The sequence below is a fragment of the Hyalella azteca genome, unplaced genomic scaffold (genome assembly GCF_000764305.2).
Source record: "Hyalella azteca isolate HAZT.00-mixed unplaced genomic scaffold, Hazt_2.0.2 contig3814, whole genome shotgun sequence".
In the NCBI taxonomy this organism is placed as follows: Eukaryota; Metazoa; Arthropoda; class Malacostraca; order Amphipoda; family Hyalellidae; genus Hyalella; species Hyalella azteca.
Window position 1 is genome coordinate 168,463 of NW_025934048.1, and position 27,892 is coordinate 196,354.

Below are 27,892 nucleotides of genomic sequence, written 5' to 3' on the forward strand. Positions count from 1 at the left end.
GTTAACGAAAAGTTTGTGGATAGTTAAGAATCTAATAGGGGGATTTGCAATCGGGAAACTCATATTTAATCTAGTAGGGACATGATGCTGAGTATTTGCAAGAAAAAGGTGGTAGGAAATGTAAAAATGGCGTAATTATGCCATTGTAAGTTTTAAGTTTACGAGAAAAATATAGTTAGTTGATAAATCAATGGTTGTGATTTCGCAACATAATGCTGAGGGCCTGCGAGAAGCATGTGAAAGCTGACTAGAAACTAGAGTGACTGTATTAAATGATATTTTAATAAAACGTAATGATAATATTTAACAATATAATAATAATTATATTATAAGAGAGGTCATTGGCTAAACCGATAAGGGATTTTGTGTCTAAACGCTACGTTAGGACAATAAATTTTTGGACAATACTAAAGAATATAATTTATGAAGGTGCGAAGAGTGCTTCGAAACCAAACGACATACCACCTGATTTTATGGAGAACAATAGATACCTTGCCTTTAAATGAGACCAAAACAACATTATGTGATGCCTATTAAGTTTATGCTTGAAGCCACAAGGGAATATTTTGGTTCTAGGTGTGTTCGAACATCAACACGTGCTACTGTAACCCGGGCTGGACAGGAGAAGATTGTTCTACATATAACAAGTCTCTTCAATACATCTCGACTCCTCCTCCACATTATGGACATACCACCGTCAGTTCTGCGCACACCGACGATGAGAAGAAGAATACGACATTGGACCGCAATATCCATATTGGTAATGTACTCTTTTTCTAGTAGGAAAGCATGGGCGGGTGTAGTAATAAGTTTTATGACTAATATTCAGAGATAATGTATGAGCATTCAAAATGTGTAGGAGAAATAATAATGCAGTTAATTTTCAGATTAGATCAGCTTGATCAAATTTAATCAGCTTTTCAATTTGGATTTGGAATTGATACTATCCATCTCTGATTTTGTCTTGCGTTTTTATTGTTATTAATTATAAATCCTACTTTTCATTGCAGATGGTAAATTAATGTTTGTATATGAGATAAATATTATACTATTGAATACAAATCCGCATTGAAAGATGCACTCTTGGTAACTACTACTAATCATACTTGTATCTTTCTTTTCCTATCTTTCTCTCCGCGATGGATGCTTTGAATCAACTACAACATATGCACTACTCGAACATACTTTTAAATGGTTCGTGAGCCGGAAGTTCAACAAGAAAAAACCCAAAACTCATACAATTCAATGAACATCTCTACTGGAATACTCACAACCAAAACAATTCCTCATCAACCATTCATTCTTTTCATGGCGGCCCCCGATCCTCATCCTGGGCACCATCGGGCATCAAATCGCCGGCGTTAACATCAAATTAATAATCGGGGCATCAATTCGCCGGCATTAACATCAAATTAATCATCGGGCATCAAATCGCCGGCGTTAACATCAAATTAATCATCGGGCATCAAATCGCCGGCGTTAACATCAAATTAATCATCGGGGCATCAAATCTCCGGTGTTTACATCAAATTACGTCACACGAACTTCATTCGATGCATGAACATCAAACGCGATGCATGAAAAACATCGGGGCCTTCTATCATCAACGCTAAGGTCAAATTCAGTCTTGACGCTGGGATCATCAAACGCTGGTGGCCATCAAATCAAATGGTGTCATGGTGGTCATCAAATCAAATGGTGTCATGGTGACCATCAAATCAAATGGTGTCATGGTGACCATCAAATCAAATGGTGTCATGGTGGCCATCAAATCAAATGGTGTCATGGTGGCCATCAAATCAAATGGTGTCATGGTGGCCATCAAATCAAATGCTGTCATGGTGCCCATCAAATCAAATGGTGTCATGGTGGCCATCGAATCAAATGGTGCCATGGTGCCCATCAAATCAAATGGTGTCATGGTGGCCATCAAATCAAATGGTATCATGGTGGCCATCAAATCAAATGGTGTTCATCAACACGCGGACCTGCAATCATCATTCCCATAACTTTGACTATTGCACAAATACCATCACTTGCCACAAAGCTTGCCTTGAATATATAACCTACGAAAAATACCGGAATTACTCCTTTTGAATAAGTTGAATATTTTTCGATGCTATCAATTCGAATTTAATTCATTTCGAAATTTACAATGAAATAATGGAAACACGATTATCATTATTCGTTTTCGATAAATTGTCGTTTATTTCTTTTTAATTTGTTTTCTGTAAACTTGCATTACAATTTGTTGTTTATATTTTCGGATCTGTTTTTCAATATTTGAAATAAATTTTCTATCATTTGTACTCAATCGTTTATGTCACTGATATTTTTATCTGTAACACCTAAAATCATTCCCACAACGCCAAATCAATTCATTCATCCTAGAAATTTTTTTCGATATACTCCATTACAAATCATAAGAAACGAAAATGTATAAACCAAATGAAATGATAAATTACAAAATAATCTGCGTCTGCTTTATAAATATACTAGGAATATTAATATTTATTTATCCTATTTTCATTCGTTTCATTTACGGTTAATTTGATTATATAAAACTCGACACGACACGGCGCATAAATAATTAAGTCTCCCTATTAATCTTTGACGGTTATGTTTCTGCATTCACGAATGCAACGAACACCGATTATATATTTTTCCTACCAATTTACATTTTTTAATCCTCACCTTAACTAATTTTTTTATTTAACTATTCTCAAAGCGGAGTTTAAATATAAATATTTGAAGGTTGGCATTTTGATTTGTTACCCAAATTTCAAATTTCTTTTTTCTGCTATGGTTTGTCTTCGAAATTTTTATTTTTTTTTTTTCATTACCATTAACTTCATGCGATGGAAAAAATAACTAAATAACATAAATTCGTTATTTTGTCAAAAAATTCATCTCTTCCAAAGCAAATTATTACAACCACGTAAATTTGAACGTTGAAATCAAACTTTCAAATACCGTGTAACCAAAAACATTCGTATTGCCATTCAAATCTTCCGAAACCCGAATTTTTCCCCAATTCGAATCAAAATTCTAACGCACAGTTGGCCAACAAGGGAGCGATACAGTGTTTCTCGTAGTAGTTCTCGTGTCTGGAGTTGGCTCCGTATTTTTCGTGTTTGCATTCATGGCGCTTTGTTACAGGTCAGTGGTAGTGCATAATCAATGTTTTTACTTCGCAAGGTTAGAGCTCATAAATATACATGAATATTTGTCCCTCACTTCTTTCATGGTCTTGTGACTGAGTGTTTCTTATCCACCTCCTTATCACTACTATATCCACTCGCTTACTCACTCCAAAAGTTTTATTGCTTTGTGTTGCATCGTAATTTTTGTTTAATTAACTTGATTAAGTTACACAGCTGGGTTACGGTCATTCCACATTCGCTTTCACCTAAAGCATTGAAGCTTCTTCTTTTAATCAAATTTTTGCTGGCTGCTAACTATCACCTTAATTGTCGTATGATTGCGCCCTTAAATCCGTAATTAGTTAATTTTGCTTACTTATTTTCTTCTAATGGTTTTGCGTTATATTTCTTTTATTTATTACATTTATGACGATAATGATAATATAATTGGAAATTACTTAGTATATAAAGAATATTATTGTACCTATTTTTGTTTTAAGTCTAAAGCTTGGCATTTTTTATCGATTCTGATAAGTTTTATTCCCGTAACTGTACAGGAACAATGAATTTAGGTAAAAAAATTGCTTTCCTATTTCAAAATCTGGAACTTATAAAATAAAACATATCAGGTCTGAAAGTCAATTTTAGGTATTAACCTAGAAAAAATATATAATAAAATTTCCTTTAATTAGGACTGAATAATAGATGCACCTTACCAACAAAACATACTGTGTAGCTTTCTCTAGCGCGGACAGATAATATCACCTTCAATTTTCCGTTTGCATCACTGAATATTTATTCAGAGACAGCACATTTTCTATTTTTATGTAAAGTTCAGCTATCTATCCGTCACTAAAACAACCTCATCATATCTACCTCGAACAATATCTGACTTCGAAATCAACATATAGCACTTTAACCTATACGCCACGACTGATCGTGAATATCATTATATAAATCAACATATAATGATATTTACTGGTCGTATATATCATTATATGTTCCAGACGTAGGAGCGCTTGTTTGGTTCATAGCCAACGACGTTTCATTTCTTCAGTTAGCTTTCTGTTCCCATTCAACAACTCATACATTTCTATTTTCTTAATTTAGCCTGACAAAATTACCGGCTCCTTATTTTTATTTATTCCTATTTTTATGTTGTTTAATATGTTTAGTTTTAGATATCATGGATTTATTGTGTATGTCATAGCGATTTCATTTTCCACTGTTACTCCACCGAACCAAAAATTATTCCGGCATTTAATCTTGTAGACAGAACAAATTTACTCAGATTAAAACTCAATTGCAACAAATTCAATAAAAATATTTCGAAAAAAAATTGGAAACTGTTGTAGGAAGTCTCCTTGCAGGTTCTGATAAAAATTGACCTTGTCAGGCTTAATCATTGCCAAAAAAACGAAACTTTTATAAAAAAATAAGGAGTACTGTACTGAGGTTGTGCTTGAACTATATTCATTCAAATACTTCAAATAAAAGGCTATAAAATACAAAAAAGCATTTAAATCTAGCTGAAAAAGCAGGAAACAAAAAAAAACGAGTTTCAAATCTGTTTCAAAACTTTATTGATCACTTCTGGTTATACGCTTGCCATAATTAGCTATATGATATTACAGACTGTTAATCGCATCTGTTGTAATTAGCTAAATAGAATAATTTAGCTACAGGACATGACAGACTGTGTTTTGTTCTATTTTTCAGAACGGATTTATCGTACCTGTCAGCACGATTCACAAGATATTTGCGATACAAACATTAGATTTACCGAGCTTTAATTCTGAATTTGAATATGAATTCTAAATACAAGACACAAGCATAGTTCTATTTATATTGTGATTTCTTTTTCTTCTTAATTACATTATCCTAAGTTCACCATTAGCATCTATTAGATTGAATTTCATTGCATATTTAACTATTTTCTTTTTATCAACTAAGTTCAATCAGTTTACTTATGCTAATTTGCTACTTACACCATAAATAATATCAAATGAAACTACTCTACTGATTACATATGCACTAAATGTAATTTTCAGCACAGAAATGCATCAACAGTTAAATGAAAAATTTTCAGAGGCCGTCGTGCTTATATAAGGACAATTTTTTTATTCAAATTACTTATTTTGTGTAAAATATGATCATTTTCGCCGCAATTATGTCCATGCTTTGATATTTGAGCAATTTTTGTACATTATCATCAGACATTTACACTCTTTCATGTATCATGTTTCAGTAGTAGTTCTTTTTAATGTAATAACATTGAGATGAGAAATTCAATCCATTGATATTGACTGGATATAAATATTTCTAATCATTACTTATAGATGAGTATTATTTTTGAGTAGTATGCGTCATTATGAGAATAAAAATTCGCCGCTTAATATTTTTACTAAAAGTCGGAGAAAGTAATTCCCTCCTAAGTTTATTGATTGAGTTTATTTATATAACTTAATGAGCCAGAGTTTAGCGATATGAAGTTTCAAACGCCAGGATGACATTTTTTTATTTTGAAGCATAAGCCGACACATAAATTGAATCCTATCGCATCACTGCACTCTTTTTAGTTTTTTTGTGGAAATAACTTGCATCAAAACATAGTGCAATTTATTTGTTAAATATGAATGGAAATCATAGAATAGTAATAGATTAAACCCGGCTCAAACTTAGAACTAGATGAAAAGCGCTTCTAGATTATTACTGTTGTAGGAATAAGGCCGTAGATGAAAAGATTCTTAACCTAAAATTTCATCATTGATAATTCACCTAAACTGAACCTGTTGAATTTCGATCAATTGAAAACTGCTACGAATTAGATCCACATAGAATGGTCAAATGTAACGAAAATCGGACGTAAATTTAGCCCCACACACCAATCAATAAAATACGTTCAAATTTTAATTTCTCCCATACAAAGTAGTATCAAGCAATTAACTCATAAACATATTTATATGAATGCCATGCGTTGAACGGTCGTATTTAGCCCGACATTTATTTCGGGCACGAAAGTTGACTGTAGGTTTCATTCGTATCCCAGTCATATATATAGTAATAAGCGCTAAGATAACATAAATTGACCACCATGATATGATATCAGTTTATCATCAAATATTCTGACGGATTTCTCTTTGAGAAACAGGGGATGACGTAATACACCGGTAATTTTTTACGCTGCGGTAATTTTGATGTTTGTTGTTTGGTTTTAGTTTTGAGTTTTAGGTTAAAGAAGTATACCACATTTATTCCGCAGAGCCCTTGTATTCAGACTCGAAATTAAATATCATGTTTTAAATGCAAGCTTCTTAGTAGTAGTTACGGAAGATTTTCTTACAAAACATGAAAAATATATAACTCATATTGCACTATTGGGTCATTCTAATCTGGCATCTCTATTCCCGGCGTAATAAATAAATATATATACTGCCTTAGGAAGTTAAAACAACGTATAAAATATTAATTATTATAGGTTAAAAGTTTTAAGTTTTTTTTCAATTGATAAATTAACTTCTAGCTCTGATCTGAGATTCAAGTCGCTTCATTACAAGTTATTACAGTCCCATCAAATTTATTATCATGGTTCATATTCATTTCAAATTCTGCCGTTTTTTCATGTACCCTCAGCACCAAATTATTAGAAAACGCATGACTTTCGATTTTATTGTTCAGTGTTTGTTTCTTTCCGTTTCATTTTAAGACATCTCTGAACATTTTTATTTTGCTGGTTATACTGTGCTATCTTGTATTTGTAAAATAAATTTGAGGGTGCATAGTTAAAGTTATTATGGTGAGACTTCCGATTTTCATCTTACACTTGACACCTTCCAATCTACTTGCAAGCTTTTAACACTTCAATTCAAATCCTACCCATACACATCAATCCATCGCCGCGTGAGTTTGGGACTTCGCTCGATCAACTTGTTCACGAAAAACATTTTCGTAATTTCAAAGGTACTTAGCATTCTGTTCAGCTAGAGCTTCCTTTTAGCACGAATTCGAGGATTCGTTAGAAATTTAAAACTAAAATCTTACTTCATCAGAGTACGAAAAATTTCATAGATTAACATATTTAATCTACCATAAGTTCAACGATTATTATTATTTGTAGTTTCTGAGTTGATTCTGAACTTGTGTTGGTAGAATAAATACTTTTCTATTTTGTTGCATACGAGTCACATTTTGTACAATAATCGCTCATCTAATATTCAGATCATAATGAACGTCCCTTAGTTTTATTTTCATTTTATATGACATTAACCGTCTTGTATAAGCGTCACGTTTGACTTGAAATTTATATTCATTTTAGGACTGATACTACATCGCGTCTGAGATAGTCGTGCTACTGTATTTTGCACAACCTTATTTATTTTCGTTGTGCTTGACAAAAACTTTATGACAAAATTTTTATTGATAACATGAGTCACTGCTGTTCGTTAAAATTTTCAAACTTTTTCAAAAAAAAAATTTTCAAGTACGCTAATTCCCTTACGGTACGCTGAATCACTTCCACGTGATTCACCTTTTAACAGCTATAATTCGAATCATTATTGTATAAAATATGTCAAAATCTCTTAATGCGGTCATTTGTAAGAATATCGATTTTTTATGTACATATTTGATCAAAAACAAAGTTACTAGCGTTTAAGGTAACCCTTGGAAAAACTCTATCCCAACTTTTTAATTGATTTAATATTATTTAATTTAATATCAACAGCTTCCATATTGAGGAATATGTCCAGTTTGGCTTCAATTGAAGTACAAAAAAACAATTCTCCATTTAAATCACAACCTTCATTTTATTCCGAGTTTTGAAGACAACCAATGGAGATTTATTTCATAAAAATATTCATTTTGGTGTAATTAATATGTTATTATTTGTAAAAATCTCAGCTACGCAAATGACAAACATTGTCCATGCGTGGTTTGTTGTCTATCAGAACCAAAATGATTACTTCTCACGAAAATCATAATTATATCTGTTCAAAATTAATTATTTTTTTATCATTATCGTCATAAATTTTCGACTACCGCTTATTCTAATTATAAAATATATAGTTACTGTAAAATTTTATTCTGCATGTACCTAAAGTCCCGTAACTACATCGATTAATTTACTCAGAAAGATAGTTATTGGTTTATGGCCAAATAAAACACATTGTGTTATAAATTATCGTAGACATATCGCCTAATTATAGGCGATAAATTATCAAATTTATTTGTCATAACAAAAGGTTCCAACAATTTATCACCGACCTATACGAACTTATTCTAGAAAGCTTGTTTTATTATATTAAATTGAGATTTTTGTTTTATTCAGCGATACAAGAATTTATTATCAGTTCCAATTATTAGAGATAAAATTCGTTCCAAATTCTTTTAATGCTGTAAAATTTAACCCTGTATAGCGTATGAGTTATTTTTCATTTCGTGCATGTCTTGGCATGCTGTGTTGAATTCCCTGAAATAAGCGTATTAGTTCTATACCTTGAAATTTCAGGATATAAATTTATAGTGTTAAATTTTTCACAATGAATCATTCATAATTTAAAATAGTGAATATTTTCATGTATCGTGGATTTATATGATAATTTTTTCATGCTGCTTTGTACATTTCCGTTTTATCAATAAATGTCGTATGATTTTAATTTATATAGGATAAATTTAACGTGTAAATCGTTATTAACAATATTTTTCCATCTTCTCTTCTTCGATGGCCTTCGTCTTCATTTTCACCACATGAACATCGTTCGACTTTCATCGCTTCTATGTTCTTTTATCGTCGTAAACAATCTTCGTGTGGCTATGGAAAAATCTTTAAATTCAATCTTCTTGGGATTACTGGAAGTTACCACTGCATTCGCCATTGGCTCTGGAAAAAATACCCGTTCAATCGTCTCGGGGTTGGTGAAAAAACGTGAAATCGTCATGGCTTTGTGAAAATTTTGAATATTACAACGGCCTGCGTCTCATCCACAACTCCTAAACATCAAAATGAAATTAAACATATCACAAGAAAATAAAATAAATAATTTTCATTTCAATGCCTATTATTAAATGTTTACAACGAGCTTGTAACCGTAAACGGGAATCAATGCATTATGGATTTTCACAATCACAAATACCTTCACTTGGAAGTACACATTCACTCACTTAAAAACAATGGAAAAACACTTGAAATAAATTGGCTTAAATTACATGATTGGTACTATCATATTCACACTTTTAACCAACATGAAAATTTTATCGCCGGATAACACAAACAATTTCATCAATGGGAGACTCCATCACTTTATTTCTATGGAAACAAAAGGAGGAAGAGTACCCTGCCCAAATACGACCCCCCGTACGTGAAGCGTCCCATCGTCAAAAAGCCTCCCCAGCAACACCTGACGCCAGTCAACAGCAAGAGTACTGAAGAGACCAACTTGGATCAGAGCAGCCGTATTATATCGTTCGGGCCCATGCCTTCATACAGGTATTTATTTAATTGATAATATATTAAATAAAATTTAAAGAGTACAGAGAATTATTTGATTGATAATATTTAAAATAAAATTTTAAGAGCAACGAGACTAACTTGCATCAGAACAGCCGTATTATTTCTTTTGGGCCGATGCCTTCATACAGGTATCTATTTATTTAATAATATTTTATATATTATTTTAAGAGCAAAGGCAAGACCAACTTAGATCTGAGCAGCCGTATTATTTGGTTTGGGCCGATGCCTTCATACAGGTAATCATTTAATTGTTAATATATTAAATAATATTGTAAATGTAAAGAGAAGATTAACTTAGATCAGGGCAGCCGTATTATATCGTTCGGGCCGATGCAGGTAAGCATTTCCCTGAAAATATTTTGCTGAAAATGTGTCTGAAAATGTCTGGCCGAGTGGTGAGGATCAGCAAGACTGTACAAGTGGGTTGGGGGTTTGAAATCTGCAGGAAATGCGAAATTCGGGTCAAAGTTGGCATGGTGACAGAATGCTTCAAGAATCGGTTACAAACCAACATGGCCAGATAAAAGCAGATGCCGTTATATGAAATTGTTGTATCCTTAAATAAGTTAAGTCATTTTTGCGCAGCTCAAGTGCTAGCATTTAGAATGATTAATTAAAAACGAAAATGAGTTGTCTTTTCGCTGTGTCAGCATACATCGATTCACATCACGATATAGGAAATTAAACTGATATTAAATTTTATAACTTAAGAAATACCATCAATATGTTCCTATTAAAGCAGCATTATAACTCTTATACCCTCCAATCACAATAAATATATAAGGTGGTGAGTGAATTTCTCTAAAAACTTTCAATTCGTCAGTTCGCGGTCGAGTATCGCTGGCCCTCCTCCCCCGCCCCCCGGGCTGGACATGTGCAGGGAGCACAAGATCCCCACCATGAAGCGCGGGCCTTCGGGCTGCCCTGGAGACGAAGAGGCGCTTCAGGCCGGTAAGTTGACCTCATAAAACAATAGACTTAATTCTTATGGATAAATATTTATTCGTATTCATAAAAATATTATGTTTATTATGTATTACCGAATAGTAGCGCTTCAAGCCGGTAAGTTGACCTCATAACACATATAATTCTTATGACAAATTTTTAATTCATATGCACAAAAATAGCATATTATATGTTCATTATTTATTACCGAATAGCAGCGCTTCAAGGGTAAGTTGACCTCATAAGACTTAATTTTTATGGCGAATTCTTATGAAAAAATATTAATTCATATTCATAAAAATATTATGTTTATTATCTGTTACCGAATGGTAGCGCTTCAAGCCGGTAAGTTGACCTCATGAGACACATAATTCTTATGGCAAATTCTTATGAAAAAAAAATAATTTATATAAATAAAAATATTATGTTCATTATCTATTACCGAATAGTAGTACATGGATTTTTTCTTGATTTTTAGTGATTATCCCTTGAGAATTTCTTCATTATGGATGGAAAGACGCAGTGATATGATAAAATAATCCATTTTCATGGATATTTTACGTGGTATCTTCTTCTCTCAATATCTACCATTAATAAAAGTCAGATGTACCGATCCCGCACATCAGATAAAAATAGGTTCTGTCTGAAGTTTATGGTTTTTATGGCTAATAATGAATTTAAGGCATAATTTTATCATCAACGAATGTATTTACTCTATTTCGCAATCCTGTTTTTTCTCCGTATTTCATAACCGAGTTTATCCTTGTATTTCTGCTTCGCGGAAGAACTTTGTCACAAATTTTCCGAGATGAATTTTGTTTTCAAAAATAAATATTCACTGTATGGAAAACGGTATGTCTACGCTGAGGGGTATGTCTACGGTATGTCTACGTCTTCCCTTGCAGTGGAAGACGACATGTTGTCATTCCTGGACGTATCCGGCAACAGCATCGGCAAAATTCCAGAAAAAGGAATTCTGAAAAAGTCGTACGGACTTCTAACTCCAGGCGAGAAGGAGAAATGGTCAGAAGAAAGTCAAAGTGACAACAACGACGTGCTGAGCCAGTGTGACCAGAATCAAGGGGATGCAGAATGCCAAGTCACCGAAGTAGAACGGACTTTGAAATCTCTAAATGGTTACCACGAAGATATTATTGATGCTCTAAAGAGAGCTGCATCCCACCGCTCCATGACAGGAGCCGCAAGTTTATCCTCCGACGAGATCTCGACCGCCCAACATGTCCCCTATCCAAGATTCGCTACCCCGGATTTGACTCGCTTGAAGAGCTCGCATGAAAAACTCGTGGTCGACTCGGGTGGAGAAGAAGACGATCATCCGCCTCATCCAATCCGCATCCGCAACCTCGAGGACCTCATCCGGCAGCTGGAACATCATCCATCCAGGCACATGAGTCCTTCAGGATCAGAGGAAATCAGGATGAGCGAGCCGGAGGCTGATCGACATTACAGGCTAGAACATTCTTCGTGCACGGAGTCCCAAGGGTTCGTTTGCATCGATTTTGTGTAGTCTTCGCCCGCTCGATACTCTGCGTCCGTTTGCATCCCTGCGTATTGCATCCCTTGTATCTTTACCGTTTCATGTGTGTTACTTTCCATTTGCATCCAACTTTATTTTTACTTAAGAATTTTCTTAACAATTTTATGTCCGTTTTCATTGAAGCGTTAATGGCTCCTATTTTAAAGATTATAAAGTGTATCGTATTTTTTGTCAGTAAACTAATAAAAAAACCTTTTTGTTGTCCAGAAAAATTCTCCATTTTAGGCATGTTTTGTCAAACATAGGACATTACCACCTTCATAATTAGTATGTAATTTATTGAAGAACTATTGATTTAATTTATTACTTTGATTAACAAATAATTATTCAAAATGCAAATGATTTTGTGCAAGAGCGTAGTCGTAGCATGACGTTATTACCCTGGTTGATGTTGATGTATTCATATGTTAATTTTCATAAGCATGGAACTTAGAAAATGTTATTAGCATGCAATTGGATGTTTATCCCCTTGATTAAATTATATTTTTCCGTCTACCAAAATTTTCGACGTAAAATCTTTCACGGGAAATCATTCAAAGTCTTCATACCGATAATTGACTATTCCATGGCAGCTGCAAAGATTCCTCATTTTATTTATAATACTTTCATGTTCAAGTGTTTTGAGTACAAAATTGCAAAGAATACTTCTTAAAATGGCGCCCTTTAACAGTTGAATTTTAGTTTGCCGAAATTCTAGATGTGACGCGTTCATATTAAACGAGTTTTTATGAAGGTGTACGTAATTAAATTTTACGCTCAAATTACACTCGAAAATTATTCAACAGGATAAAAAACTTACATTGTGCCTTGAACTGCGTCTTTCAAATATTATTATATTCGCAACTCTGTTTGCAGATTCAATTTGTTCTATTTTGCTTGATTTTTCGATTTGTTTGTGCTATCGTCTCCCAGTTCACAAGTTCGATGTTTGCTAGATACTCTGATCCAAAGTAGAGATATTATAACTTACTTCGTTTCCTAGTAAATCCTTATATTTATCTATTGCTTATTCGTTGTTTCTAGTTTGATTAACGTTGCTTTCGTCTCTATCCTTTGCCCATGTGGACATGTTGCAGTAGCTTACGCTAGAAGAATAGGACGAGCTATAATTTTTGCAAGGTAAGTGCCTTTCTTCAATATTAGTGAAGCTCTGATGTTCTCTACACTTTTTAAGCTCTTATTTAACCGTATCATTAGATAGTTCAAAATTCTTGAATAAAATCAAAGTAAATATTGTTGCTAAAGCTAAAAGTGTCATTCACATATAGGATCCTATATCCTGGCCTAAAATAAATTAAAACGTAAAAATTATTAATGAACTATAATACGAGTTTATCAACAACTAAACTAGTATTTTAATCAACATTTATGGCTAAATGGTTAGAAACAGTAATTGTTGTTCACTAAATTTAATTTCCTCATGAAATTTATATTTAAATTTATTTTAAATATAAATGTAAATTATATTCATTATATTATATATAAATGTTTAATTTCCAAATCGAAATAAAACATTTATGACAGAGAACTGGGGCTTCATTTATTCAATTAGCTTATACTTATAAGCTTTTTACCATCAGTCGTACGCACAACGAACCCTACATTTGCATTGCATCTTGAATTATCACTAAATTTAATATAAGGTTTAATATAATGAATATAAAATTCGGAATATCAAATGCGTGCTTCATTTTGTCATCGATGTATCAAAAATTAACTTTTCAATTCACAAATAATATTATTATTCGCATCTCAGATAAATTCTTGGCGTCTTTCTGTACATGAGAATTAAGTAATTTTTACTTTCTATTGAGAAATATCTACTCTTTATTAACTGGTTTGTACTCTCTACTAGCAAATTTCTACTCTCTATTAATTAATTTCTACTCTCTACTAACTATTTTCTACTCTCTACAAACAAATTTCTACTCTCTACAAACACATTTTTACTCTCTATTAACTAATTTTGTAACAATAATACAGCGCCGATGACCAAATAATTACACTAAAACCATTCAAGTTCAGTATTTTATTTTATATTCCAATTGTTGGAGTGAGATTTTGTATTGAAATATATTTATGATAACAAATATTTTTTTCGATACCAAAAATCGTTATCAATGACTGCTCAGGTACTGAATTAATTATTCTCGACGAAGACCTATTTTGAAATTAATCATGCTTATCCAGACCCAATTTATCTCTCAATGAACATATGGTCATTTTAATTCAAGTCCAATATATTTATCAATGATAATAATTATGTAGCGATTACTTAACACAATGCAGCACCATGACGCACCATTCTGTAACTGTAGCAGATATGCAGAGATTTATTAACATCGATTATGATCATTTATTTTAAAATATATAGATATTTTAATTTTTTATATTATATTGTTAAAAATATCACTTTTAATAAAAATAGTTAACAAATTTTCCTTATAATGCTTAAACTGCTTCTCCGCATTCATTTTTGATTGTATCACGACCTCACTCATTAAAATTCATCCACCCCACTCGCATCTTTAATTTATAACATCATGAATTAGTTGTTGCTTTCGTACCGAAACTTGGAGCAAAATAAGATTTAAAGTTCATGCTTTCACACTTCTCTAGAATTCATAGATAATTATTTTTTCACTGACTTTATTTTCCATACAGTAATTCTTTTTGATGTTTTAGCCCTTCTTTTTAAAATAACGTTCCTGAATTAATTATTTAATCAATTTGCAGAATAATTCTGGACCACTTGCGGTCAACGGGACTTGAAAACTTCTCTCTTTTTTTCCTAGTGCATTTTTCACTATTCATGGTGTTTTAATAACCTGAATATTGGCACGTATTTCCGTGCCGCACGTATTCCATGGAATTGCTTTCATGGCTGCAGATTCTTCTGAGATTATTTTCAGAAAAACTATCATGCTTACACTGTTTTAACGCAAATGCTCCATCCAGCTGCCATCGATTACAGCAATGAAAAATATTGCCTTTGGTATAGCATGTTGTCAGGCATTCATAAGCCCGACAATAGAAACACGGCATAAATTTAGCACAATAACCATTAACAATTAATGATTATCACGTCCATCGTATCAATAACCATCATCAATAACCAGCTACTTGTCTCATAACTACCGGATTTTCTGAACTTTGAGATTGTTTCGGAATTATTTTCGCGGTTCCAAATTTTCGTGTTGTATCATATTTACGTGTATCATGTACTTATTTCCGCCAAAATTTCAGTATTCAATGCTTCCTGTAACTTGAAAATGAATGATGTCACATTCGAAACGTCGTTAATAAATTAAATTACTTCCTTGAACCAGAATTTTTATCAACCAACGTTCACTGAAGAATATTGTTCGATCCTGAAAATTTAAATCAATGATTTCTCTGGTCATTAACCACTCGTGTTTAAATAAGCTTATTCTGCTATCTTATACTAATAACCATCATCATGCACTAATGGTCACATCTCAGGGATAAAACAAAGGACTTGACCTTCCATTACAATCCTTGTAACATTGTATAAACCAAACACGCTAACTATTACCAATTAATGAGTTTATCGAATTAATAACCATTACCTTGCATTAATGGTGACATCTAAAGTATAAAACAACGGCCGGGACCGTCCATTACAATACTCAAAACACGGCATTAACCTAGCACGATAATCATTAATAATTAATGAGTTCATCGTATTAATAACCATTATCCTACACTAGAATTCACATCTCAAGGATTAAAAATGGACCTGAGTGTCCATTGCAATCCTCGTAACACGATATAAACCTAACACGGTAACCATTAACAATTAACGAGTTCATCGTATTAATAACAATTATCCTGCACTAACGGTGACATCTCAATAATAAAACTACGGCTGGGACCGTCCTTGGTGGCGGTAAAGCCTGACTTTGTTGACCGTGCAGACGTAGCAGAGGTGACAGTACGGGCAGCCTTGGATTCGTGTACGGTCGGTACCGTCAACCTACCAGCAGCAGTGGAGCTAGTGGTTCTACCAGTGGTGGTAGGGGCTCAGAGACCCGACTAGTGGCTAGTAACGCGGGGGTACTAGAGTACTCTGATGGCGCTGAGAGCCAGGGAGCGTACACTGAGGAGGATGACCTGGACAGACCTGATGCTGGGGAGCAGGCCGACTCTGAGAGGTGGGTGATGTGTGATGTGGTGGGTGATGTGTGATGTGGTGGGTGATGTGTGGGTGATGTGTGACGAGGTGGGTGATGTGTGATGTGATGAGTGATGTGTGATGTGGTGAGCGATGTGTGGATAATGTGTGATGTGTGGGTGATGTGTGGGTGATGTGTGGTGTGATATGGTGGGTGATGTGATGTGTGATGTGGTGAGTGATGTGTGGGTGATGTGCGATGTGGTGAGTGATGTGTGATGGGGTGAGTGATGTGTGATGTGGTGAGTGATGTGGTGGGTGATGTGTGATGTGGTGAGTGATGTGTGATGTGGTGGGTGATGTGTGATGTGGTGAGTGATGTGTGATGTGGTGAGTGATGTGTGATGTGGTGAGTGATGTGTGATGTGGTGGGTGATGTGTGATGAGGTTAGTGATGTGTGATGTGGTGAGTTATGTGTGATGTGGTGAGTTATGTGTGATGTGATGAGTGATGTGTGATGTGGCGAGTGATGTGTGATGTGATGAATCTGTCTAATTCGACACTGAAATAAATGAATGACTTTGTACAAATAGCGATGCACTTTCTGCTTATGTGGGTAGTCCTTACCTAGTTTTGCCCCCGCATGACTGGGGATTTAAATTATAAAATAATTTAAGATTTAAGTTATAAAATATCTGAAAGTAAGTCACTATTTGCACAAGATGACCCATTCTTTTGTCTGAGTATGCGTAATCTATATTCCTGTGAATAATAATAATTGATGTAAATTAAATCATTATATTATCAAGTAAATGTGGTGAACTAAAATACTTGAATAGAATTGCAATTTATTTTAAAACATCGCTGTACTTTTCTCTCGCTGCAACTCAATAAATGTTTCTGCTATGTCTTAAAAACTGGTGTAGGCACTTTATCTACGTTATTATATATTGGTTGTAATAAGCAGTATTCATAACATTCTTCAACAGTTGCACAGCTTTCTTTCATAATAATTCTTAATTGTCAAGTTACAAATATTTCACATGATGCTCGTATGAAAAATTATACTTTTTCGACTTGTTTAAACCTCGAAATTTCATTTCAATCAATCGTATCTGATTATAGAGGATAGAATTTGGGCGTAGTTTTTAATTTATTAATTTACTATTCACTTTATTATTCCTATTGATTTTTAATTGTTCTTAATTCAACTATTTCATGTATAACTGCTAACAATTTCTCTAGACGTTTGAATGCTCAATGTTTGAAATATAGCAATTTAATAGCCACGTACCTGAAACCCTAAAAATTTGGCAATAATAAAATCTGTTACCAGTCGTAAAGAATTTATTATAATGGAATTTAATTTGGCTGCAAATCGCAAGTAAGATGAAATTAAATCGACAGCTAAACAATTGGCAACGTCAAACGGGGGGCTTCTAAAAGTTCGTGGAAAATGAACATAACTTATAACTCTGTGAAAAGAATTTGATGCCTATGCACCTGAACGATCCTGTATCAATTTTTTATAACTTTTTCTTACAAACAATCTTAAATTAATGTTACAAACGCGGGGCGCTGCATTAAAAAGCAGCAATAATGTTCATGCAACATGGCATGTGCCGAAATAAAAAATAAATACCGTGTTCTCACATGAAAGAAAAAGTAAAATAAATACAGTGTTCTCACATGAACCTTTAATTAATGGTACAAACTCGGGGCGCTGCATTAAAAATCAACAACCGTCCATGCAACATGGCATCTGCCGAAATCGAGGTCAGGTCAAACGACAAATTCATGATGAAGCTTGGGTGGAAGAACAGCCAAATCATTGACTCTCTGGAACATGTTTACGGTGACTGTTCCTCAAATAAATCAGTATCCTACAAATGGATTAGTCGTCCCAGAAGCGAAAGAAAGAAGACCAAAGATGACTCCTGAAGAGGCAGGCAACGCATATCAGGTTGTGGGGAAGATATTGATGCTGCTCTTGAGTGATGGGCATAAACCTAGAACTATCCTCAAGTCGGACAAGCATATATAATATTATAGATGGGGTTTGTTACCCATCATCGAATAACCACCAAATCAGTAGCAGACACACTCTACAACTACGAGGGCTCCGCACCCAGAATCCTGGTGGGTAGTTTGGAACAGAGCCAGCCCTCTACTCAGAGGGTTCCTAAACTGTTGCACCCAGATTAGAAGGAATCAAGGGTAGATCTTTCTGTGAAAATTTTGAAAAAATGGGTTTCGAACCCCAACTTTTTCTTACGCAAATTGTGACCGGGGATGAATCGTGTTTCTACCAGTACAATTACGAGAACAAAACTCGATCAAAGCCGCCGCTGTTGTGAAAAAAAACTCAATCAAAGAAAAATCTGTGCGTTCAAGAGGTTAGGTTTTCTGGGATGCACAGGGGATTTTGTTAGTTGATTTCATTGAGAACAAGAAAAATTGCAGCTATTTATTATGAAGAGATTTTTACATAATTTTACTAGAAAATTTGTCGAAAAACGTCTTGGGAAGCAGCATCGGCACGGACTCTCCCACCACCACAAGGTACTCGCACATGGCGCCAGGAAGACAGAGGCTGTGCTACGCGAATTTAGATAGGATATCATTCGGCATCCACCTTATGGGAACGACCTAGTCCCATCTGACTGCTTTTTATTTTCAAATCCAATTAAAGAATTGTTTTGCTCTACCTAAACTCCAATACGTCCTCCGTGCATCTCCTGCATATACGCGGGTAGGTGATTTGGAGCGGTTCGATGAGGTGTTGGTTTCTGCCCTCTCGACCATCACCAATGTCAGCTTCGAGCGCGAATCACTTGAACAAGCTGTGTTGAAGAGAGACTTTATGGTTGGAGCAAAGGTTGGGTTTGGCAGTGCAAAGAGGCAATGCAGCCAGCATCCTAACAGCAGTTAGAGAAAAGTTCGACGTGGGCCCGCTCCTCACTCGCGTCACAGCTCAGTGACTCTCGGAGTCGGTGTAGGCCACCATCAGAGGCGTTAAGGTCAGGGCCCTGATCATTGACATGAAACCATTCCCTGTTTTTAATTAATAAAATTAATTCCTTTTTGTTGGAATGGTGAGTGTGGGAGGCCTTATTTAAAAAAAAAAAATTTCCAAATCTGAAGAAATCATTAAAAGATACCCAGGTTCCATCAATTTAAGCAGCAAAAATAACTGTCAAAACAGTGTTCGAATCGCATGACTCTTAGTTGTACACAGAAGGACTAAATGGATGGTGTCACTATACGTATACAGAAATGTATTAACCATATAAAGCAAATGTGCGAAAATAAACCTCATTGACTTTGATCTTTTTTTTAAACTGTTATTTTTCCACGAACTTTTTGAAGCCCCATCGTATAACCAAGAGGTAGATTACAGGGAGAATTTTTTCTAGCACTTGTTTTGAGCAAATAAGCTTCTTTTGGAATTTTTTTCATTGAGAAAAGTGAGCTGAATGTGTATTGAATACATTTTGAAAGTTAAAAAATTGGATGCTACATTCCTCAGTAAAATTTGATTATTAGTAAAAATATCTGCTAAATTCTATAAATCATATATTCATCCAATTTACTAATTTTTCTATGTTAACAAGAAAATTTACTATGAAAACTGTACATTTAAATTTTAACCGTATCTTATTTACTCGGCAATAATCTTTTTAGTTAGCACATCTCTTAATTACTGAATTCCCCTCATTATGAATATGAAGGAAAGTGAAACATTCACTTATATATTTTCACTTAAATATTTTATTGTGTTTTGGTTATCCCTGCAGCGACGAGTTCGTAGTTCTGCCGTCTGGAGTCTCCGGACATCCCAACGATACATATTTCTGGACTTCATCAAAATGAAGTAGAGCTACCGGGGCTCGAGCGTCAACCACCACCACCACCACCACAATGCCCACCACCTACCACACCACCACCACACCCAACCGAGGGGAAGCTACAGCAATAACACGTCCTTCTGTATCTTTCCCTCGAGACGAGGCCTCCTCAGCTGCCCTCGTTCCCTCATCGTCAGCTAAGACGACGCAAAAAATTCAAAAGAATTGGCGTAATTTTATTGGCAGAGCCGGTACCGTCATCAAGCATGCTCGGGATGGACAGTTCCGACTTTTCGTAACTCCGCATATCATTCTCTACCTCCGGCATCACCACCACCACCATCATCATCATCATCACCATCATTATCATCACTTCAGACCACACCATCACCATCAGAGATCAGAGATTATTCAGAGTCAGCAACCTTTAGAGTTTAGCAACGAGCTTTATAACGTGAGAGAAGATCCTCCTTATGAGAACATTTTTGATGACGTAGAGAACCATGAGGATCATTGTATCTTAACAAAAGATAGCTTGAGAAACTGTAACTCCGATAAATGTCGCATTGTCCAGTCAATCAAGAGCAAGAAAATGGTTAAAAGATTATATACCAATTCTAATAACCGGTCTATCCGAAGATCGCGATACCCAAATACATTAAACGATAGAATAAAAAGAATTTACTGATTAAATGGAGTTTAGTAAAAAGATAATAATTGTTTATACGTCTTGAATTGCAAATTGATATCCGAAATAATTGGAAATATTTAATTAATTTTTTTTAGCGTAGATGCCGCTATGGCTCAATGCAAGGGTGTATATGTCTATAAGAGCTTACTAATAATAATAATTGTAACGATGAACATAGTTGCCCAAATACACGCGGTTCGTTATCGAATTAATGAATTTTCAAATATATCGTGAATCTAACACTGCCAATTTCAATAGCGATTCATGAAGACGGAAAATAGGCTATTTTGAAAATCTATTGATTATTTTATTCCACTGTAGGTGATGAATACCTGCTAGGAGAAAACTGAATCAAAATGATCTACATTATCGTAATTCATCCAATTTAAGTAGAATATAGGAACCGTTCCCCTGAATATTGATTGAGAAAATTAATAGAGGTGGTGGTCGTGATGGTGGTGGTGGTGGTGGTGGTTGACGTCATGCATGATGATCAGCGACATCAGCATGATGACGCTGATTATAATCAGCATGATGAGACATGTCGATCTAAGACGAGCTTGACTTGACAGCATGTAGCCTTATATGCATTCATCATGCAGAGAAGCTCCGGTGTAATAAATCTTTGTATGCGAAGAATTGAGCCTTTCTTCATTGTCTGTTTAGTCGTTGCACCGATAAATGTGTAATGCTAAAAATTTTTCTGTTCAAATCTCGAGCATCCTTGCAAAATGACTATTGGACCGCGCATGTCCGAAATCTATTCATTCCAAAGAAGAGAATTCACAAATTAGCCTTGGTATGTGACGGACTACGACGTGGTAATTTGTGAGCACGAAACCTTGAATTATTTTATACATTCCAAGCAGCTAATCAATCCTTAATTGTCTCAGTATTCGATTATTGAATATTTGCATCTTCGAATAGATTTTCCATCTATGTTGCAGTGATTGGCGCTGCGTCCAGTAAACATATTTCATGCTGCCTATCGAATTTTTAAAATATTTTGCCCTCCCTTCGGATACATTCTTTGGCCTCTCTCTAGTAAGTAAATTCCACTTGGCCGAAAATTACGATATTCCAGTGATGATTACCTCGGAGGCCACGGAGGTGGCGGCAGTAGCAGCAACACTCTTCTGCGATCAGCCAGCGAAGAGGTGATCCCAAGCCGACGGTTCCAGCACGTGACTTCGTCACAGCCGCGTCTGTACTCCCCTCCTTCGGACACAGCGTCCTTTCCTGGGGATACTCCGGTCCACCAACAGCCGGCTGGTGGAACGGTACCACGATCCGGTCCCCCTCGCGGTCCAATGCCCCCGATCCCTCCTCCTCAGAGGTACCCGGAATATAAGCACTGACGTACGGCCCCCGGTCCACGGTACGTCCCCTCGTTCCCTGTGGAACATTTTCCCTTCAGGCAAGTCCAAGGGGCAGGACCTCCAAAACCACCTCGTCTACCACCGGGTGGCTGGGGTCAGCAGTCACAACAGGGAGGAGGTCACAGGAGTGGTACGGGGGGTCGGGGGCATTGGGTTTACCGAGGCTATGATTACTGATGATGGTCTCACGAGTCGAGAGCCGAAGACTTTCGATCAAATATCACGAAGATGGAGTTGCTTTGAGTTGAACAAACCTGAAGTCACGTGGAATAGTAGTGTTGAAACCGATGTCATTTGCCCTCCACTATCTTTCCTTTCTGCAGAGGAACGGTTCATTGCTCAAGAACGATTCATAGACGTTCAGTCAAATAACTTAGCTGCTGCCTGTGATTTTCTTGCGAGCCTGCAAGCTGGCCGTTCGTATGATCCCCGATCTTGTGTTGGAGGAGAACAAAGAAACAATACGAGCTGTCGAAACCAAACTATACCGAGTCAAACTCAACAGTCCCAAATACCACAGGAAACGACAATCAAACAGTGTTTTTCCTTTGATACTATTCAGTTGCCCGATAATGACAACAGCGCTGCTTATCAAGATTATTTTTCGCTAAATAATTCCCTCGAAAAATGTTCAAACTCTGTTGGAGATGAGCATACGTGGAATGAGAGTGGAATGGAAACTGATGCCTCAGCTACGATGGTGAAAACCTCGAACGGAAACGACACATCCGCTACATCGCCGTCTTCTTCGTCTCCAGAAACTCAAATCGAAGTTTCCAAAGCCACGACCTCACTAAGTGCACCACAGTCGCATCATCCGCGAACGATATCACGAACGAGCATGGATGCGGTCATGACTTCTCGTGCATCAAGAGAATCTTTGATCCTCCCGTGCGAGGGTTTGTTTGAAAATGAATTTTTATCCGCACCAAATGAAGATGGCTTTGCTGAAATTATTGGTCTATCATCAACGAGAAAAAGTGAACCAAAAATTCGTGTTCAAGGTGAGATAACGAATGACCGAAGCTCTCTCGAGAAAAGTGAATCCCGTTCCGTAGATGCGAATAATTTTGACATGGAACACATGCAAAACTCGTACGTTACAAACGCACAGGATTCTCCCGCATTGCATGAACAACCGTGCTCCAAAGGACCACTAATTGGCGAAATATCGTCCAGCTTTTCCATGGGTAGAACCGATAATACGAGTAATTCAGTCCAATGCCCAGTTCATCATTTGGATGAAGCCACGTTGTTGGGAACAACACTTGGTCCCGGTCCAGCAACCGGTGCTGTGCCGAAAACACGACAGAGACATTCAACAATGATTGATGATTGCGGAAATGATTCTATTCCAACTTCATCTGTTAACGAGGAAGAATATTTTGTGTTGTGTTTTGATGTAGAAAAATTTGACCCTTTCGGTGAATTTCACAGTTGATTATGAGATTTTTTATTTGTTTTTTTTTTTCAGTACTGTTCACGTTTTGCTTCATCGGTGAAAATTATTCTCCTGTTTTTCTTTGGCATATATGTACAGTTTCCCCGGCCATAATATTGAACTCCTATTGGCCATAATATTTGACTTCTAATATGAACTTTTGTCTAATGTCATGTTGATGGTTAAGTCATGTTCATTTTTGAATGTATGATCCGAACATATCGGTATAAAATCAGGCTCAGAGTTTAATTATTTGGATTCCGTTACTGAACGTAAATCCAGACTTTGTTACTTCTTTATGGATGCAAGCAAACTTGAGCATTCCAGTAATTCGCGTGAAACGATTACCAGTGAATCAAAGACCTCGACGTATATGCCTTGTCAAGAAGATAGAGATTCCGGAGACTTAGAATGGCATGTTCCTGAAATTCAGATCAACATTTATAATTGATCTAAATGCATTCAAAGAAGTCAAGCTATGATCCGGAATGGATCTATATTAGTTCGGGAATTGCGAATCTAAATCCAGATTTGATTTATGAGCATTCGAGCCGTGCAGAGCGAATTAGAGAATTTATTTATATGAGTACGACCAATGCTGATGGAAGTCCATGAAGAATTTACCTGAGCTTCAGCAATGCAGATCGAAATTCGCGAATTCTAGCAATTCAAATCTGAATCAAGAAATGATCTGTGTGAAATGAAGCAACTCAAATCGAAACCTAGCATTAATCTAAGTGAGTTCGAGCAATGCAGATTAATTTCCAGCATTGATTTATGTGAATTCATGTTATGCAAATTAAGATCAAGAATATATTTGCGTGAATTTGAGAAATGCAATTAAAAATGATCTACCGGAAATAATTCCAGGCAGTTTGAGATTTAATTACTAATTAATTTAATTGGTTAGTATGAAGGAAGAAGATATAAGATGGAATAAAAAGCTAATAAATTTCAAGAAAACCGAACGCATAACACCTATTGGAAAACGCTCTTCAATCATCACCTCTACTCAACAAGCTTAAGTCTCGACGCCCCGGAGCGCTACTGACAATATATTTATTGTGAACTCAAATATTATTAAGGATTAGGCAGTATTTTTGTGAGCATAATATTCTTTAATATTGTGATTAGATGATATTGTTTGTGGCCATTTAGCGCTTCTATGTAGGGACTTAATATTCGATCGTTGTTTCTTAACATAGCGCCCTCGGTAATGGGGTGCACATTAAACTGTGGCTTGATTTTCGAATGATGTGACGCCCAAACTTAGAATGAGCCACTTAATTTCATGTGTGTATGTGTGTGTTTTTGTCCATAATTTGTAGACGAATTTATAATCAATACTGCCAAAAATTCTGTTGTTTGTGCGTTAATTGTCTTAGGATCAACCCAAGTGTTTTTTAAAATGCATATGAACTTATAAAGTTCATATGCAAAGTACGTCAAGTTTTACTCACCAGAATTTCCACTGATGAATTTACGTCAATGATACATTTCAGTCGGGTTAGTTAAATGGCGAGAGAATATTTATAAACATTAGGATGATTTATTTCCACAGAGAATTTTCATGCCAATACAGTGAATTTGTTTCAATATTTATATAGAAATTCTACTTCTATCTTCAGAACGCATCTGTTGATTTTTACCAGAATTTCTAGACCTCAATAAAGTTTATCAATTGTTCTCAGTCCAGTCGTTGTTGAAAATTTAGACAGAAAACTTGATTATAGTTAAAAATAATTAAGAGTCAATGTTCGAACATAAAATATTTGGGGAGTTTATTTACTGAACTTGTTTTTCGTTCAAAATGCTCATTGGAATGAAAGATTTATTGTGAAAAAAATTATTGCAATCAATAATCCTCTGAGAATCTCCCAAATTACAGAATTAATTCTTAATAAAGAGGGAGTTCACAATAATTTTAACACTTATTCCCAAAGTAATTATACAGAATAGGGTATATAAAACATACCTTTGTAAAACTCCTCCCAAAAGCTCATTATTAAAATAATGTTATTTCGAAAAATATTTTATATCTGCGCATCCTGTGTCCAACGCTCATACAAAAAGTAATAACAATATAGTATATTAAAAGTCAAAGGCGAGTAATACATCATTGCGAAAAAAATAATACATCATTGCCTGTTATAATTAAATATCATTGCCAGATAAAATAATACATCATTGCCTGGTAAAATAATGCATCATTTCCTGGTAAAATAATACATCATTGCCAGATAAAATAATGCATCATTTCCTGGTAAAATAATGCATCAACTCCTGGTAAACTAATGCATCATTTCCTGGTAAATAATACATCATTGCCTGGTAAAATAATGCATCATTTCCTGGTAAAATAATACATCATTGCCAGATAAAATAATGCATCATTTCCTGGTAAAATGATGCATCATTTCCTGGTAAAATAATGCATAAACTCCTGGTAAAATAATGCATCATTGCCTGGTAAAATAATACATCATTGCCTGGTAAAATAATACATCATTGCCAGATCAAATACGGCATCATTTCTTGGTAAAATAATGCATCATTTCCTGGTAAATAATACATCATTGCCAGATAAAATAGTGCATCATTACCAGATAAAATAATGCATCATTTCCTGGTAAAATAATGCATCATTTCCTGGTAAAATAATGCATCATTTCCTGGTAAAATAATGCATCATTTCCTAGTAAAATAATGCATCATTTCCTGGTAAAATAATGCATCATTGCCAGATAAAATAATGCATCATTTCCTGGTAAATAATACATCATTGCCTGGTAAAATAATACATCATTGCCTGGTAAAATAATGCATCATTTCCTGGTAAAATAATGCATCATTTCCTGGTAAAATAATGCATCATTGCCAGATAAAATAATGCATCATTTCCTGGTAAATAATACATCATTGCCTGGTAAAATAATACATCATTGCCTGGTAAAATAATGCATCATTTCCTGGTAAAATAATGCATCATTTCCTGGTAAAATAATGCATCATTGCAAGATAAAATAATGCATCATTTCCTGGTAAAATAATACATCATTGCCTGATAATTGCAAGAAAGTGTTTGGTGAGGCAAACAATCAGAGCCTTTGATGGGAACTATTTCATACAGCAATTTATACATGTGTGTTATACATTATACATACAGCTATTTATACATGTGTCTTTAGGCAGCAAATGATATGGAGAATAAAAACGAATATGTCCTGTCTCTGACTTAATGAAAACTAACCCTAAGGTACTTTGTACATAGTAGCGTTTGATACGTCTAAAGACTATATTATGGTGGATGGTGACAAGCCACATGTTGGTGTGATGGGTGATTATGTTCATTTAAATCAAAATTTGTCATGATGGTGACATCCTGACAAAGATGCGTGAAGACACTTGGTGCTCGATGTAATTAGGTGCAATTTGTGTTCATGTGTTGGTATGTCGTTAATGATGAATTGCAATTGTAATTTATATAAAAGAAAATTTGTGGAATGTGTTTTTTTTTATTTTTTGCAAGATGACTTGGACCGATAACGGAGTTCTGGGAATTTACATTTTTTTCAAATAACAGGCTGGTGATTTACGCCATAAAACGAAGAACTGGCAACAATTTAAATGATTAAAAAATGCATTGGCGTTTGAATTAACAATGATAGCGGTTTTGGAAACTTTAAAATCTGAGAACATTAACTAGCACATGATTTAGTTTTTCAAAATATGAAGTCGTTTGTGTGCCGGCGTTTAGTAAATTAGAAAAATCAAGTAAAAATTTAAAGTGCGATCGGTAAAAGATCTAAAAATGTGGAAATCGTTGATCGATATAGGGATGAAATTACTCCTGAAATCATAATGAAGAACCAGTGGCGAATGTGTGTTCAATTTTTCAAAATTACAACAATTAAAAACCGTATTTTTCTGCCCAAAAAAACTGTTTCCAAATGATATTGATGTTAAATTTTGTCCAAAGATTTTGACTGGATTTTAAAGTTGTACCAAAATATCCCAACGAATTCTCGGCTGAATTTGCGAATGTTTCCTGTTCATTATTGAAAACTATATTTTATACTACTTTAAAACTTGGATATAGGTGCTGTTGCCATGCAGCACTTTTAATAAATATTATAATTTTTGTTGTTCTAGAACCTAATTGTTTGTTTCTTAGCCATATTACAGGTATTAACGGGATCAAATAATAATTTAGATTAATTTCCAAAAGCAAATGAATCGTTAT

General features: G+C 35.0%; 1 protein-coding gene across 1 annotated transcript in view; it reads left to right on the plus strand.

Moving 5' to 3' along the window:
• LOC108674957 (disintegrin and metalloproteinase domain-containing protein 22-like) overlaps positions 1-22,197 on the plus strand; it is a 70,935-nt gene extending 48,738 nt beyond the window's left edge. The window contains exons 16-22 of the mRNA XM_047879781.1: positions 577-760; positions 3,060-3,159; positions 9,463-9,627; positions 10,475-10,602; positions 11,502-12,099; positions 16,093-16,329; positions 21,914-22,197. Coding sequence (XP_047735737.1) covers positions 577-760; positions 3,060-3,159; positions 9,463-9,627; positions 10,475-10,602; positions 11,502-12,099; positions 16,093-16,329; positions 21,914-22,187 — 1,686 coding nt within the window. The 3' untranslated portion in view covers positions 22,188-22,197. The remainder of the gene's footprint in view (positions 1-576; positions 761-3,059; positions 3,160-9,462; positions 9,628-10,474; positions 10,603-11,501; positions 12,100-16,092; positions 16,330-21,913) is intronic.
• Positions 22,198-27,892: the final 5,695 nt, after the last annotated feature.